This window comes from Heterodontus francisci, chromosome 23 (assembly GCF_036365525.1).
Source record: "Heterodontus francisci isolate sHetFra1 chromosome 23, sHetFra1.hap1, whole genome shotgun sequence".
Classification (NCBI taxonomy): Eukaryota; Metazoa; Chordata; class Chondrichthyes; order Heterodontiformes; family Heterodontidae; genus Heterodontus; species Heterodontus francisci.
The window spans coordinates 12,893,805-12,912,173 of record NC_090393.1 but is presented as its reverse complement, the minus strand read 5'-3'; the positions used below and the strand labels follow the sequence as shown (position 1 = coordinate 12,912,173).

Below are 18,369 nucleotides of genomic sequence, written 5' to 3'. Positions count from 1 at the left end.
CTATGTTCCCATGATGTCGCAGACTGTGAGTGAGAGTCAAGTGACAACAACAACTTACATTTATATAGCACCTTTAACATAGCAAAATGTCCCATGGCCCTTAATAACAGCGTTATCAGTAAAAGAATTTTGGCACTATCTGCAGAAGGAGATAACAAGACCGATGACCAAGAGCTTGGTCAAATTCGTAAGTTTTATGACGTATCTTAAAGGAGGAAAGGGGGGTAAAGAGGCAGAGAGGTTTAGGGAGGAAATTACAGAGCTTAGGGACAAGGCAGCTGAAAGCATGTCCGCCAATGATGGAGCAATGAAAAGCAAGGGAGTGGATTATATGGTCAAAAGCTCATCTCAGGGTCAAACACAACACCAAGGTTGCGAATGGTCTGACTCAGCTTCAGACAGTTGCCAGGGAGAAAGATGGAAATGGGGGACATGGAATGGAGTTTGTGGAGGGGACCAAGAACAATGGCTTCAGTCTTCCCAATATTTAGTTCGAGAAAATTTCTGCTCATGCAATACAAAAGCAAAGGATTTTCTTTGTAACAGGCGGCACAGTGGTGCAGTGGTTAGCACCGCAGCCTCACAGCTCCAGGGACCCGGGTTCGATTCTGGGTACGACCTGTGCGGAGTTTGTAAGTTCTCCCTGTGACCGCGTGGGTTTTCGCCAGGTGCTCCGGTTTCCTCCCACCGCCAAAGACTTGTAGGTGATAGGTAAATTGGCTGTTGTAAATTGCCCCTAGCTGAGTCAGACCATTCACAACCTTGGTGTTGTGTTTGACCCTGAGATGAGCTTTTGACCATATAATCCACTCCATCACCAAGACTGCTGACCTTCACCTCTGTAACATTGCCCGACTCCAACCCTGCCTTACCTCATCTGCTGCTGAGATAGGTAGGTGGTAGGTAGGTGGTAGGGAATATGGGATTACTGTAGGGTTAGTATAAATGGATGGTTGTTGGTCGGCACAGACTCGGTGGGCCGAAAGGCCTGTTTCAGTGCTGTATCTCTAAAATAAAATCAGAAATATTTTGAACCAGATCAAAATGAGTGGTGGCGTGCTCCCAGCGGGGAGTCCTGTCCACAGGGAGCACAGATCGGAGAGTTTGCATTACAGTGTTGTTGCCCTGCCTCCAATGCCTGCTCCTTGGGAACGTGTCTTCCTGCTGGAATTGTGGAATCACCGAAATGTGGGACAATCAAGCTGGGGAATCTGCTCCACAGGGTTCTATAGGGTTAGAATAAGTGGAACTTAGTACTGAGGTGAGAAGAAATTTCTTCACAAGACGTTTGCGAATCTTTGGAATTCTCTAAACCAGAAGGCTGTGGATGCTCAGTCATAGAGTATATTCAAGACAGAGATCGATAGATTTTTGGGTGCGAAGGAAATTAAGGGATATGGAATAGTATGGGAAGGTGGAGTTAAGGTAGAGGATCTTGTTGAATGGCCTCATGGGGGCAGGCACTAAATTGCCTACTCCTGCTCCTATTTCTTATATTCTTACACTCTTATCAAGCAGTAAGCAAATAAACCAATAGTAAAGGTAATTTAATGAAGGGACAGATTTGGCCAAGTTTCTTGGCAATGCTGAATTCTCCTTCACCCCCAAGTTTCACCTGGAAAATAAAATGTTGATTTATTTCCCTCGGACTTAATTGCTCTTTCATATTTTGCCCATTCTACTCCCCTCTCTCACTCGGTGTTGCAGTTCTATGGCTGCTCACTGGGATCTCACCAAGTGCCAGTTTGTGAGCATTGTTGGGGCATTCGACCATGGGGGTGGGGGGTGGGGGGAACATCACAGGTGAACGCAATCTCGTCCCTTCCCAACATGCGCAGACTCCATTGCTGACTGCCAAACAGCGGGGAACCTTCCTGATTGTTTTGTCAACCTGCCCTACCCCAGTGGCACTGAAGCTAATTTTCGAATCCCACCTGCCGCTGAGATCAGCTAACATATCAGGGATTGGACGAGGTTCTAGGAATATTTGAAGAGCAAGAAACCGACCATGTACCATTGCTGTACTCTCAGAAGCTATTGAATGAATAATTACCTCACTGCAACAATCTAACATCAACAGTAGAATTTATCTTCAGCAAGTATTCTTCTGGTTGTTAAGTGACATTGTAAATGCATCTGTAAAGATTCCCCTGCTCAATATTTCTAGATTCTTCCTTTCCCAATTTCATTAGAAAACTTCAGTGGAGGAGAACATCACTGATGTCATTGTATCCAATGGCCTAAGGAACTTTCACCCCCATCTTTTTGTAACCTGCATGCAGATTTATCTGGTTATCCTGCATTTCCAACAATCCCTAACTCATTCTTTGTGCCAGCAGCCTCTTTGTAGTGTGTGTGTGTGTGTCTGTGTGCGTGCGCACTTCACTTTACTGTGAATCTACCCATTTTTTAATGAATAGATTGAGAGTAATTCATATATACAGGGGGTTTCAATTCATGGGGCACTGACACCAGTACTGGGGAAAGAGGGAGCTGTTCCTTTGGGATGGGATCATTATCCTGGCAAATCAAATAACTAGGGCAGTAGATAGGGCTTTAAACTATTGAAGTTAGGAGAGTGGGTGGGTGTTGTGGGAGCATTCAGGAAACAGTAAATTCAGAAGCAATAAGATGGGCGGAGCTGTGGCAAATGGAATTTAATCCTGAGAAGTGTGAGGTGGTGCATTTTGGGAGGACCAACAAGGCAAGGGAATATACAATGCATGGTAGGATCCTAGGAAGTACAAAAGGTCAGAGGGACCTTGGTGTACTTGTCCATAGATCACTGAAGGCAGCAGCACAGGTAGATAAGGCGGTTAGAAAGGCATATGGGATACTTGCGTATATTAGCCAAGGCATAGAATATAAGAGCAGGGAGGTTATGATGGAGCTGTATAAAACGCTAGTTAGGCCACAGTTGGAGTACTGTGTACAGTTCTGGTCACCACACTATAGGAAGGATGTGATTGCACTGGAGAGGATGCAGAGGAGATTCACCAGGATGTTGCCTGGGCTGAAGCATTTCAGCGATGAAGAGAGACTGAAAAGGCTAGGGTTGTTTTCCTTAGAGCAGAGAAGGCTGAGGAGGGGCATGATTGAGCTGTACAAAATTATGAGGGGCATTGCTAGATTAGATAACAAGAAACTTTTTCCCTTAGTGGAGGGGTCAATAACCAGGGGGCATAGATTTAAGGTAAGGGGCAGGAGGTTTAGAGGGGATTTGAGGAAAGATTTTTTCACCTAGAGGGTGGTTGGAATCTGGAACACACTGCCTGAAGAGGTGGTAGGGGCAGGAACCATCACAGCATTTAAGAAGTATTTAGATGAGCACTTGAAACCCATAGCATACAAGGCTACAGGCCAAGTGCTGGAAAATGGGATTAGAATAGGTAGGTGCTTGATGGCCGGCACAGACACGATGGGCCGAAGGACCTTTTTCTGTGCTGTATAACTCTATGACTCTATGACTCTAGGAATATCAAGGCTGTGGAGCAGAGTAGTGATTTGGGTAAAAATCAGCTTAAGTGAGTCTGAAAGGAACAGAGATCTTAAAGATAATAGGGCATTAGTCACTAGAATGACATCAGGGAAAAATAGAAAAAAGCTAAAGGCACTATATCTGAATACATGAAGTATTTGCAACAAAATAGATGAACTAATAGCATAGATAGAAATTAATGGGTTTGATCTAATAGCTATTACAGAGATTTGATCGGAGATTGATGAAGATTGGGAATTAAATATTTAACCTTTAGAAGAGATAGGCAAAATAGAAAAGGAGGAGAGGTAACCCTGGTAATGAAGGATGTGATAAAGATAGTAGGAAGAAGGGATCTTAGCTAGGAAAATGAAGACATGGAATCAATTTGGATGGAGCTAAGGCACAACAAGGGATGGAAGCAATAGTGGGAGTAGATTATAGGCCCTCAACAGTAGAAACCAATATTGCAGTAATAGTGTGGGGGATAAGTTCATGAAATGCATTCAAAATAGTTTTCTAGATCGGTATGTCAAGGAACCATCAAGGGAACAGGCTATTTTAGATTTAGCTTTGTAGAATGAGGCAGGGTTAATTAATAACCTTGTAGTTAAAGAGCCTCTGGGGATGAGTGATCAAAATATGATAGAAATTTATATTGAATTTAAGAGTGATTTAGTTAAGTCTGAAAATAGTGTCTTAAATCTGAACAAAGCAAACTATGTAGGTATAAGGGCCGAGTTAGCTAAGGAAGATTAGGAAACTAGATCAAAAGTAATAACAGTAGAGAGGCAATCAAACATTTAAAGATTGAATTCATGATTATACATTTTCTTAAGGAGTTAAAAAAAAGGAAAAATGATCCAACCGTGGCTAACGGAAGAAGTTAATGGTAGGATTAGATTAAAGGAAGAGGCTTATAATGTTGTTAAAAAGAATAGTAAGCTTGACAATTGGGAGGATTTTAAAATTCAGCAAAGGATGATGTAGAAACTGATGAAGATAAAATAGGATATTAGAGTAAACTAGCTAGAGTCATTGTCCAATGAGGAGAGATTGAATAGACTAGGCCTATATTCCCTTGAGTTCAGAAGAATGAAAGGCGATCTCATTGACACATATAAAATTTTTAAGGGGCTTGACAGGGTACATATTAGGAGGATGTTTTCCCTGGCTAGGGAGTCTACAACTAGTGGCCACAGTCTCAGATTAAGGAGGTGGCCATTTAGGACTGGGATGAGAAGAAATTTCTTCCCTCAAGGGGTTATGAACCTTTGGAATTCTCTACTGCAGCAAACTGTGGATGTTCAGTCAATATGTGTGTTCAAGTCAGAGATCGATAGATTTTTGGATAAGAAGGGAATCAGGTGAAATGGGGATAGTGTGGGAAGGTGGAGTTGAGGTTGAGAATCAGCTATGACCTTATTAAATGGTGGAACAGGCTCAAGGGGTCTACTCTAGCTCCTATTTCTTACGTTCTTATGTCCAATGCAACTGAAGTTTTCACAGTGAGCCACAACAGGACTTATTTTGTCATCACCCACTTTAATTCTGCAAGTAGAACAGTGTTATTTCAACTTCTCAAGATGGATGCTGCAAAGATATTGCACAGGGAGTCATCTGTCTTTATCCACCTTCGACTACTTGATATCAATGTATGTCCACCTGTCTACTGAGAAATGGGCAGCATGCGGGAGTGGAGGTAGGCGTCACTTGACTAAAACTCTGGTCTCCCTCCCCCAATTCAGAGTGCTCAAACGTGTCAAAGGGGCACTGTGTCTTTTTGAAAACCCATTTTTCTTTACACTGCAATGTGATGACACATTGTGAAAATGTTTTCTATCATTTATGGAAGTTACTGTTACCAAAAAAAAGATGCAGAAGGTTTCAGTTGTTCTCACTCCCTGTGAGGAAACAGCACTGCCTGTCTAAATTACATTGTGAATCTTTGTGAATATGAAAGAGCAAAGATGGGTAGATAGTTCCATTAGGGACCTTTTCTCCCCCTCAGCCAAAATGTTGAATTCTGTTGCAGCCAACTAAGAGAATGAAAAGTTAGCCCAACCTTTGTTTAAAAGAACCATAAAATCATATCCCTTATATGAAGAGGAGGAATGTACAGGAATGTGTGAAGAGGGAGGGGGAGTGGCAGTACATGAATTGCTCCTTAGGAGAGCCAGCACAGACACGATGGGTCGAATGGCCTTCTGCGCTGTAACAGTTCTATGATTCTGTGATCTAACATAGCCTCATTTTGGCTCCTGTTCACCTAGACATTTTGGGATAGATCTTCCTCTTTAACATTTAGATGCTGCCTGGGAGGAGCGCAGAGAGGAAAATTGGATGGGGAGGATTGCATGCCAGTTACAGAACATTCTGGACTATCCTTCCGTTAATTAAAATGCCGTGAAAGTCAGTTAGTTTCTGTTACTGGCATGTGATCCTTAACAACAACTTTCATTTATATAGTGGCTTTAATGTGGTAAAGGTGCTTCAGAGCAACATAGAAACATAGAAAATAGGAGCAGGAGTTGGCCATTCGGTCCTCCGAGCCTGCACCGCCATTCAATACGATCATGGCTGATCGTCCAAACTCAGTACCCTGTTCCCGCTTTCTCCCCATATCCCTTGATCACTGTAGCCCTAAGAACTTTATCTAATTCTTTCTTAAATATATTTAATGATTTGGCCTCAACTGCTTTCTGTGGTAGAGAATTCCACAGGTTCACCACTCTCTGGGTGAAGAAATCTCTCCTCATCTCAGTCCTAAATGGCTTAGAACTTAGCCTTAGATTATAACCCCTTGTCCTGGACACCCCCTCCATCGGGAACATCCTTCCTGCATCTAGTCTGTCCAGTCCTGTTAGAATTTTGTAGGTTTCTATGAGCTCCCCTTTCATTCTTCTAAACTCTAGCGAGTACAAGCCTAATCGACCCAAACGCTCTTCATATATCAGTCCTGCCAGCCCAGGAATCAGTCTGGTGAACCTTCGCTGCACTCCCTCCATAGCAAGAACATTCTTCCTCAGATATGGACACCAAAACTGCACACAATACTCAGATGTGGTCTCACCAAGGCCTTGTATAATTGCAGCAAAACATCCTTGCTTCTGTACTCGAATCCTTTCACTATGAAGGCCAACATACCATTTGTCTTCTTAACTGCCTGCTGCACCTGCATGCTTACTTTCAGTGACTGGTGCACAAGGACACCCAGGTCTCACTGCACCTCCCCCTTTCCCAATCTATCACCGTTCAGATAATAATCTGCCTTTCTGTCTTTGCCACCAAAGTGGATAACCTCACATTATACTGCATCTGCCATGTATTTGCCCACTCACTCAACCTGTCCAAATCACACTGGAGCTTCTCTGCATCCTCCTCACAGCTCACACTCCCACCCAGCTTTGTGTCATCTGCAAACTTGGATATATTACATTTAAGTCCCTCATCTATATCATTAATCTATATTGTGAATAGCTGGGGTCCTAGCACTGATCCCTGCAGTACCCCACTAGTCACTGCCTGCCACTGGGAAAAAGACCCATTTATTCTTACTCTTTGCTTCCTGTCTGACAACCAGTTCTCTATCGATGTAAGTAGCTTTCCCCCAATCCCATGTGCTTTAATTTTGCACGCTAATCTCTTATATGGAACCTTATCGAAAGCCTTCTGAAAGTCCAAATACACCACATCCACTGGTTCTCCCTTATTTATTCTACTCGTTACATCCTCAAAAAATTCCAGTAGATTTGTCAAGCATGATTTCCCTTTCGTAAATCCATGTTGACTTTGTCTGATCATGTCATTGTTTTCCAAGTGCTCTGCTATTACATCTTTTATAATGGACTCTAGCATTTTCCCCACTACTGATGTCAGGCTAACCGGTCTGTAATTCCCTGTTTTCTCTCTGCCTCCTTTTTTAAATAGTGGGGTTACATTAGCTACCCTCCAAATCATTGGAACTGTTCCAGAGTCTATAGAATTTTGAAAAATGACCAGCAATGCATCTACTATTTCAAGGGCCACTTCCTTAAGTACTCTGGGATGTAGATTACCAGGCCCTGGGGGTTTATCGGCCTTCAATCCCAACAATTTCCCTACTAATACTGATTTCATACAGTTCCTCCTTCTCCCTGGACCCTATGTTCCCCAACGTTTCTGGGAGGTAATTTGCATCCTCCTTTGTGAAGACGGAACCAAAGTATGTATTTAATTGGTCTTCCAGTTCTTTGTTCTCCATTATAAATTCCCCTGTTTCTGACTGTAAGGGACCCACATTTGTCTTCACTAATCTTTTTCTCTTCACATATCTATGGAAGCTTTTACAGTCAGTTTTTATGTTCTCTGCAAGCTTACTCTCATACTCTATTTTCCCCCTTCTTAATCAATCCCCTTGTCCTCCTTTGCTGAATTCTAAACTGCTCCCAATTCTCAGGTTTGCTGCTTGTTCTGGCCATTTTATATTTAGATTAGATTAGATTAGATTAGATTAGAGATACAGCACTGAAACAGGCCCTTCGGCCCACCGAGTCTGTGCCGAACATCAACCACCCATTTATACTAATCCTACACTAACCCCATATTCCTACCAAACATCCCCACCTGTCCCTATATTTCCCTACCACCTACCTATACTAGTGACAATTTATAATGGCCAATTTACCTATCAACCTGCAAGTCTTTTGGCTTGTGGGAGGAAACCGGAGCACCCGGAGAAAACCCACGCAGACACAGGGAGAACTTGCAAACTCCACACAGGCAGTACCCGGAATCGAACCCGGGTCCCTGGAGCTGTGAGGCTGCGGTGCTAACCACTGCGCCACTGTGCCGCCCATATCCTCCTTGGATCTAATACTATTCCTAATTTCTTTTGTAAGCCACGGTTGAACCACCCTTCCTGTTTTATTTTTGCGCCAGACAGGAATGAACAATTGTTGTAATTCAACCATGTGCTCTTTAAATGCTAGCCATTGCCTATCAACTGTCAATCCTTTAAGTAACGTTCCCCAATCTATCATAGCCAACTCGTGCCTCATACCTTCATATTTTCCTTTATTTAGATTCAGGACCCTAGTCTCGGAATCAACTCTCTCACTCTCTATCTTAATGAAGAATTCTATCATGTTATGGTCGCTCTTCCTCAAGGGACCCCACACAACAAGATTGTTAACTAATCCTTTCTCATTACACAATACCCAGTCTAGGATGGCCTGTTCTCTAGTTGGTTGCTCAACTTATTGGTCCAAAAAAACCATCAAGTATACACTCCAGGAATTCCTCCTCTACTGTATTATTGCTAATTTGGTTTGCCCAATCTATAAGTAGATTATAATCACCCATAATTACAGTTGCACCCTTATTGCATGCGGCTCTAATTTCTTGTTTAATGCTCTACATCACCACTGCTGTTTGGGGGTCTATATACAACCCCCACCAACATTTTCTGCCCCTTGGTGTTTCTTAGCTCCATCCATACAGATTCCACATCAGGATTCTCTGACCTAATATCCTTCCTCACTAATGTATTGATTTCCTCTTTTACTAACAATGCTACTCCACCTCATTTCCTTTTTTGCCTGTCCTTCCTAAATATTGAATACCCTTGGATATTCAGTTCCCATCATTGGTCACCCTGCAGCCATGTCTCCATAATCGCAACTATGTTGTATCCATATACATCTATTTGCGCTATTAATTCGCCTACCTTATTGCGAATACTCCGCGCATTGAGAGACAATGCCTTTAGGCTTGTCTTTTTAACATTCTTAGTCATCTTAGCATTATTTAACACAATGGCCCTATTTGCTTCTTGCCCTTGATTTCTATGCCTTCCACTTTTGCCTTTTTGTTTCCTGTCTTTCGTTTCTTTCCTTGTTTCCTCCTCAGTCTTCCTGCTCAGGTTCCCATCTGCCTGCCATTCCAGTTTAAATCCTCCCCAAAAGCACTAGCAAACGCTGGCGCGAGGACATCGGTTCCGGATCTGCCTGGGTGTAACTCGTCCCGCTTGTACAGGTCCCACCTTCCCCAGAACCGGTCCCGATGTCCCAGGAATCTAAATCCCTCCCTCCTGCACCATTTCTCCAGCCACGCATTCATCTGGTCTATTCTCCTGTTCCTATACTCACTAACACGTGGCACAGGAAGTAATCCTGAGATTACTGCCTTTGAGGTGCTGCTTTTTATTTAGCTCCTAACTCCTTAAATTTATCTTGCAGGACCTCATCCCTTTTTTTACCTATGTCGCTGGTACCAACATGTACCACGACCACTGGCTGTTCACCCTCCCCCTTCAGACTGTGGGCGGCACAGTGGCGCAGTGGTTAGCACCGCAGCCTCACAGCTCCAGCAACCCGGGTTCAATTCTGGGGACTGCCTGTGTGGAGTTTGCAAGTTCTCCCTGTGTCTGCGTGGGTTTCCTCCAGGTGCTCCTGTTTCCTCCCACATGCCAAAGACTTGCTGGTTGATAGGTTAATTGGCCATTATAAATTGCCCCTGGTATAGGTAGGTGGTAGGGAAATATAGAGACAGGTGGGGATGTGGTAGTAATGTGGAATTAGTGTAGGATTAGTATAAAAATGGGTGGTAGATGGTCGGCACAGACTCGGTGGGCCGAAGGGCCGGTTTCAGTGCTGTATCTCTAAACTAAAACTAAACTAGAATGTCCTGCAGCTGCTCCGAGAGATCCTTGACCCTAGCACCAGGGAGGCAACATACCATCCTGGAGTCTCGTTTGCGGCCACAGAAACACCTGTCTGTTCTCCTTACAAATGAATCTCTTATCACTATGGCTCTCCCAGTCTTTTTCCTCCCCTCCTGTGCAGTAGACCCATCTGTAGTGCCATGAAATTTGCTGTTGCTGTTTTCCCCTGGGAGGCCATCACCCCCAACAGTATCCAAAGTGGTATATCTGTTAGAGAGGGGGATGGCCACTGGGGACTCCTACATTACCTGCCTGCGCCTACTACTCCGCCTGGTGGTCACCCATCCCTTTTCTGCCTGTGCAGCCATTACCTGCGATGTGACCACCTCACTAAACGTGCTATCCACGACGTCCTCAACATCGCGGATGCTCCACAGTGAATCCACCCGCAGCTCCAGCTCCGTAATGCGGGTAGCCAATAGCTGCAGATGGATACACTTCCTGCACACATGGTCGTCAGGGACAGTGAAGCGTCCCTGATTTCCCACATAGCGCAGGAGGAGCATATCACGGGTGCGAGCTCTCCTGCCATGACTTACCTTTAGATTGCTTAGTTACTCCCTATAAAAAATACTAGTTACAGTAGGGGCCTTGATCTACTCCAAACACTAACATAACCAGACAAAATTTGACAGTAAGAGATATTAGAATAAGTGACCAAAACCTTGGTCAATGAGGTGCGTTTTTTAAGGAATGTCCAAAAGGAGGAGAGAGAGGTAGAGAGTTGGAGAGGTTTAGGGAGGGAATTCCAGAGCTTAGGGCCTGGGCAGCTAAAGGAACAGTTGCCAATTGTGGAATGAGTAAAATTGGAGATGTACAAGGGGCCAGAATTAGAGGAACACAGAGATCTCCGAGGATTGTAAGGCTGGAGGAAATTGCAGAGATCGGGTGGGGCGAGGCTATGGAGGGATTTGCAAACAAGGATAAAGAGAAAAGAGAGTCTAGAGACATTTTGTGCATGCAAAACTAAAGCACATGTAATTGGGGGTAAGATACTGACGTGGGTAGAGAATTGGTTGGCAGACAGGAAACAAAAAGTAGGAATAAACGGGTCTATTTCCGAGTGGCAGGCAGTGACTAGTGGGGTACCGCAGGGATCAGTGCTAGGACCCCAGCTGTTCACACTATATATTAATGATATAGATGAGGGAATTAAATGTAATATATCCAAGTTTGCAGATGACACAAAGCTGGGTGGGAGTGTGAGCTGTGAGGAGGATGCAGAGAAGCTCCAGTATATTTTGGACAGGTTGAGTGTGTGGGCAAATACATGACAGATGCAGTATAATGTGGATAACCTCACATTTATCCACTTTGGTGGCAAAAACAGAAAGGCAGATTATTATCTGAACAGCAATAGATTGGGAAAGGGGGAGGTGCAGCGAGACCTGAGTGTCCTTGTGCACCAGTCACTGAAAGTAAGCATGCAGGTGCAGCAGGAAGTTAAGAACTCAAAGGGTATGTTGGCCTTCATCGCGAGAGGATTCAAGTACAGGAGCAAGGATGTCTTACTGAATTATACAAGGCCTTGGTGAGATCACATTTGGAGTATTGTGTGCAGTTTTGGTCTCCTTATCTGAGGAAGGATGTTCTAGCTATGGAGAGAGTACAGAGAAGGTTCATCAGACTGATTCCTGGGATGGCAGGACTGATATATGAAGAGAGATTGGGTCGATTAGGCTTGTATTCGCTAGAGTTTAGAAGAATGAGAGGGGATCTCATAGAAACCTATAAAATTCTAACAGGACTGGAGAGACTAGATGCAGAAAGGATGTTCCCGAAGGCGGGGGAGTCCAGGACCAGGGGTCACAGTCTAAGGATAAGGGGTAATCCATTTAGGACTGGGATGAGGAGGGATTTCTTCACCCAGAGAGTGGTGAACCTGTGGAATTCTCTACCACAGAAAGCAGTTGAGGCCAAATAACTAAATATAGTCAAGAAAGAGTTAGATATAGCTCTTAGGGCTAAAGGAATCAAGGGATATGGGGAGAAAACGGGAACAGGGTACTGAGTTTGGATGATCAACCATGATCGTATTGAATGGCGGTGCAGGCTCGAAGGGCCGAATGGCCAACTCCTGCTCCTATTTTCTGTGTTTCTATGTTCAAAGTGCTCCACCTACACCTCTTGAAAAGAAATAAGAATACATTTCTTGACATTTAAAATAAAAGTTTTCCCTACTTGATGGAGATCATGGAGGAAAGAGGAGCTGTCTTCATCTAAAGACTACTGACAATTACCTTAGTTGGGCCATAGTCTGATACTGGTCTGGGAGCTGACCTTGAAGTGCCCAAAGCCAACAAAGAATGCTACTATCTCACCTGCAATATTGGCCAGGTTTTGCTTCCTCTTTCATCATGTCAAGTCATTTCTCTCAGATTTTATTTTAAATTCATTCATGGGAGGTGGACGTCATTGACAAGGCCATCATTTATTGCCCATCTCTAATTGTCCTTGAAAAGGTGGTGGTCAACTGTCTTCTTGAACCGTTGCAGTCAGTGTGGTGTAGGTACACCAACAGTGCTGTTAGGGAGGGAGTTCCAAGATTTTGACCCAGTAATGATGAAGGAACGGCAATATAGTTCCAAGGCAGGATGGTGTGTGGCTTGGAGGGAAACTCGGACACTTTGGAGATTCCATGCACCTGCTGTCCTTGTTCTTATCAGTGGTAGAAGTAACATATTTGGAAGGTGCTATTGTAGGAGCCTTCGTGAGTTGCTGCCGTGCATCTGGTAGATGGTACATACAATTCATATGCATTTGTTCTTTCCAGATAACCGTTGCATGGACAGACGTTTTCTGCCTGCTCGCTCGAAACGCCTTGTGGCCTTGGCCAGTTTTCCAGGAGCAGGAAACACGTGGGGCCGTCACCTCATGGAACTCACCACAGGCTATTACACCGGAAGCTATTACTTTGATGGCTCGCTCTACAACAAAGGTAGGATCCTTGGTAAAGGGAAATAACCTCCGGGACGTCCTTCTGGGATGCAAATGAAAGTTATGTTCAAAAGGTTTAAGAGCCTAAAATGGTCTCTTGAAGCTGTTCTATGTTAAATAAGTGAAACAGCAATGTTAAAGCAAAAACAATATATGTTCAGGGTCACTGTATTGTAGAATGGGAGATAAGCTGGGTCAGTTCTTCAACATTCTTGCTGTTCAATCATACCTTCAAACTGTTGAAGAAATTATTTCATTGATGAAGAAACTGTCTTAAATTCTGTGCTTAAAAATGATGCCAGTCTCAGTATGGGAAAAGTGATGTGCAAGGCACCATTTGTCTCAATAACGCCCAATTCTGGGATTCTCAAGCCATCTTTTGCATGTCAATTAAAGATTCCTTAGCTTCCTCAATAATAACATAACTTGTGAAGAATGGATGGGGAAAACAACCATAATAGGAATTGTTCCAACTGAATGAAGAGTTTTTATGATGAACCGATCCAATAATTTATGGGTATTTTTTTTGCATGACTGTGTGCTTATGTTTAAATGAAACACGTCAGTGTTGAGGAGTGAAACATATTTTCCAATTATGCTACCCAATGTCGATACTGAGCATTCGCAGGTCAAGTACTACACAGCCAACTACATAGTAAAGCTCTTTGTATAGCAGGGCAAATTGCTAAGTTAAAACAGCTAGCAGCAACTTGAAAATGGACTCCTAGAATGGAGCCATCTAGTGTACATACTAACAACTACCCGTACCTATCTATAATATATCAAAAATATATCTGATTGCAGTTGGTGTCTGCAAAACTTTATTCCTTGTTCTTACATTTTTCACACATTTGTAAGTTCTTGACTATATTTATAATGGAAACTGCCTATGCAAACCCACTGTTGTGGGATCACCTTAAGAGCCTGTAAGTGAAGAGTCACCGAAGGAAGTGATGTCGCATCACACCTGACCAGAGAATTGTGGGTGTAGCCTGATAGAGTTAAGATGTGTGTAGGTGTGCTCCTGTAGTAGCTGCGTATATAGATATATGTTTGAGTTTAAGTTATAATTAAAAAAAACATGCTTTCTTTGGATTTACTTGTATTCTTGTGAATCGTACAATAGTTCACTCACCAAAGGAACAAGTAATGTTACACTCACCCTCCCACCACTGATGGTGCTTTGGCACCTCGGTTTTGCACATCCTAGCTCCTCAGCCTATGTTCCAATCAATTTTACTTCCCATATTGCCACAAGTTTTGTTTTTTGACTATAAATAATAACATAAAATCGAAGTTTCATATCAAACTAAAGATAGAATGGACAACTTCAAAATGGGAAGTGCATTCCTCTGAACTCCACCTGAAGACTGCACTTGGTCGTGACTACCCATGTTCACTGTGTCAAGGGAGATAAATATTTGTATATTTAGCACAACCCATTATAGTGAATGAGTGAACTAGCATGCAGGGCCAGATAAAGACTCCTATAAACTAATGTTTTCAGTTAAAATACAGCCTGGCTTCTTGAACTATATTCAGCCCCAATAATGTGTCTTCGCCCCAACCTCAGAAAAGTTCAAAGGGATCTTGAGTCCCTGAGAGTGGCTAACATGTCTACATAAAGAAGGTAGGCAGATCATTAGAGGTCATGTCATCCAGTCACTGTGGTCTCCTAGAGATTGTCTGATCATCTTTGCAGATCAGAGAGGCATTTTCCATTGTTTTTGCCTAAGGATTTTTCCCTGTGTTTTTTTGCCTTTCCCAGGAACATAGAAAGAGGAGAAGGCCATTCAGCCCATCGAGCCTGCTCCGCCATTCAATACGATCATGGCTGATCATCCACTTCAATGCCTCTTTCCCACGCTATCCCCGTAACCCTTTATGGCATTGGCATTTAGAAACCTGTCAATCTCTGTTTTAAATATACTCAGTGACTGAGCTTCCACAGCTCTCTGGGATAGAGAATTCGAAAGATTCACAACCCTCTGAGTAAAGAAATTTCTCCTCATCAATACTTTAAATCTGTGCCCTTTCGTTCTTGATCCTTTCATGAGTGGGAACAGTTTCTCTCTATCTACTCTGTCCAGACTCCTCATGATTTTGAATGCCTCTATCAAATCACCTCTCAGCATTCTCTTCTCCAAGGAAAGCAGTCCTAACTTCTCCAATCGATCTCAGAACTGAAATTCCTCAACCCCGGAACCATTCTCATGAATCTCTTCTGTACTCTCTCCAATGCCCTCACGTCTTTCCTTAAGTGCGGAGCCCAGAATTGGACGCAATATTTCAGCTGAGGCCGAACTAGTGTCTTATACAAGTTCAACGTAACTTCCTTGCTCTTGTACTCTATGCCTCTATTAATAAAGCCCAGGATACTGCATGCTTTATTAACTGCTCCCTCAACCTGTCCTGCCATCTTTAATAACTTATGCACATATACACCTCTTCTCCTGCGCCCCCTTTAGAATTGTGCCCTTTATTCTATATTCCATGTTCTTCCTACCAAAATGAATCACCTCACAGTTCTCTGCATTAAACTTCATCTGCCACCTGTCTACCCATTCCACTAACTTGTCTCTGACCTTTTGAAGTTTGACACTATCCTCTTCACAGTTTCCAAGTTTCGTATCATCAGGAAAAGCAAGGTTCTCAACGCTGACCCCTGGGGAACTCTATTACAAACCTTCCTCCAGCCCGAAAAACATCCATTAACCACTACTCTTTGTTTCCTGTCACTCAGCCAGATTCGTATCCATGTTGCTACCGTCCCTTTTATTCCATGAGCTACAAGTTTGCTCACAAGTCTGCTGTGTGGGATTGTATCAAATGCCTTTTGAAAGTCCATGTACACCACCACATCAACAGCATTGCCCTCATCAACCCTCTCTGTTCCCTCCTCAAAAAACTCCAGCAAGTTAGTTAAACATGATTTTCCCTTAAGAAATCCATGCTGGCTTTCGTTAATTAACTCCATGTGACTATTGATTTTGTCCCAAATTATTTTTTTCTACCACCGAAAATCGTTACCTATTTAAGCTGGGGGAGGTCCATTTTGTTACCCCCGCCCTCCTCCCAGATATTTACCATTATTCGAGGAAAAAGGGGAAAGGGCCTTTGCGGGAGATGTTAATACAGTTAGTCACTGACAAAATTCAATATAGCATCGAATCACAGTGCACTCAGCCGTTCGAAGGTGCTTTTGAGTGAATGTAAATGCAGTGTTCCAGATCACCTGCCCTGCAACTCAGTGAATGAAACAGTGTTACAGTAAAATTACTGTGAAAACTTCAGCAATGGTTTTCTATTCCTTAGCCCTGACAGCGAAACAAAGTGTGCCTCAGAGACCAGTAGAACCTAACCTACAATCATAAAGCACCTTGACGCTTACTTTCTCTCGACCAACTCAGTGCAAATGCTGTTTGCTCAGAGACTTTCTGAACAAAAACGAGCAGGAAACTGTGTTTGCAATCAATTTGGTATTTCCTCTAGCCCTTTGTCACCAAATATGTCACCTTAAAAAAAAAATCAACATTATTTGCAGATTCCTGACACTATATTTGAACGAAACATTATTTGCCAGACACGTTACTTGAACTACTCAGTAAATTTCCATTCACACTTTGAAGTGTCAACATCTTTCAAATGTCTGTTACTATTTACCAGTCAGTGGCTTTATTTCAGTTAATTCCCACATGAGCTTTATGTGTATTTTGGTCTGGCCCTCAGCAGAGCCAGTTTTACTATAGTGTAATATTAGCTTGTGTAAAATATAAAACAGATTCACCATTTGCTTGGCAGGCTTCTAAACACACAACTGCAGGGCCGGGGGAAACAGCAGTGGGATTAATGGATAGCTCTTTCAAAGAGCTGGCTCAGACAAAATGGACTGAATGGCCTCCTTCTGTGCTATTTAATTTTAAGAGCCCATGGGATCCAGGGCAATTTGGCAAATTGGATCCAAAATTGGCTCAGTGGTAGGAGGCAGAGGGTGATGGTCGAGGGTTGTTTTTGCGATTGGAAGCCTGTGACCAGTGGTGTACCGCAGAGATAGGTGCTGGGACCCTTGCTGTTTGTAGTGTTTAGATGTGAATATAGGAGGTATGGTCAGTAAGTTCGCAGATGACATGAAAATTGGTGGTGTCATAAATAGTTAGGAGGAAAGCCTTAAATTACAGGACGATATAGATGGGCTGGTAAAATGGACAGAGCAATGGCAAATGGAATTTAATCCTGAGAAGTGTGAGCTGATGCATTTTGAGAGGACCAACAAGGCAAGGGAATATACAATGGATGGTAGGACCCTAGAAAGTACAAAAGGTCAGAGGGACCTTGGTGTACTTGTCCATAGATCACTGAAGGCAGCAGCACAGGTAGATAAGGTGATTAGGAAGGCATATGGGATACTTGTCTTTATTAGCCGAGGCATAGAATATAACAGCAGGGAGGTTATGATGGAGCTGTATAAAATGCTAGTTAGGCCACAGCTGGAGTACTGTGTACAGTTCTGGTCATCACACTATAGGAAGGATGTGATTGCACTAGAGAGGGTGCAGAGGAGATTCACCAGGATGTTTCCTGGGCTGGAGCATTTCAGCTATGAAGAGATACTGGGTAGGCTAGGGTTATTTTCCTTAGGGCAGAGAAAGCTGAGGGGGGACCAGATTGAGGTATACAAAATTATGAGGGGCATAGATGGGGTAGATAGGAAGAAACCTTTTCCCTTAGCAGAGGTGTCAATAACCAGGGGGCAATGATTTAAGGTAAGGGGCAGGAGGTTTAGAGGGGAGTTGAAGAATTTTTTTTTCACCCAGAGGGTGGTTGGAATTTGGAACCCACTGCCTGAAGTGATGGTAGAAGCAGGAACCCTCACAGCATTTAAGAGGTATTTAGATGAGCACTTGAAACGACATAGCAAACAAGGCTACGGGCCAAGTGCTAGAAAATGGGATTAGAATAGATAGGTGCTTGATGGCTGGCACGGATGCGATGGGCCGAAGGGCCTGTTTCTGTGCTGTATAACTCTATGACAAAATCCTATAGGAATTTTCCATGTTTTTGAAAACAGTGTTTTGAGAATAGCATGCCACCCTGTCTGAAAGTCATGAATTCATTGTAAAGCAGTGATGAAACATTGGGAAACTTCCTCGCCTACATAGATCAGCACCACACTAGGCAGTGTCTTTACCAGATCAGCCATTGCAGGGAGCTAATGAACAGAGTTATTCAAAGGCACACATCAGTTGCGGTG

At 43.3% G+C, this 18,369-nt stretch overlaps 1 protein-coding gene across 2 annotated transcripts in view; it reads left to right on the top strand.

Moving 5' to 3' along the window:
- The window catches only part of wscd2 (WSC domain containing 2), a 293,045-nt gene that overhangs the window by 190,335 nt on the left and 84,341 nt on the right, over nt 1-18,369 (top strand). For both annotated transcript variants that reach the window (XM_068054696.1, XM_068054695.1), the window contains exon 6: nt 12,955-13,119. In XM_068054696.1, the coding sequence (XP_067910797.1) occupies nt 12,955-13,119 (165 nt within the window). The remainder of the gene's footprint in view (nt 1-12,954; nt 13,120-18,369) is intronic.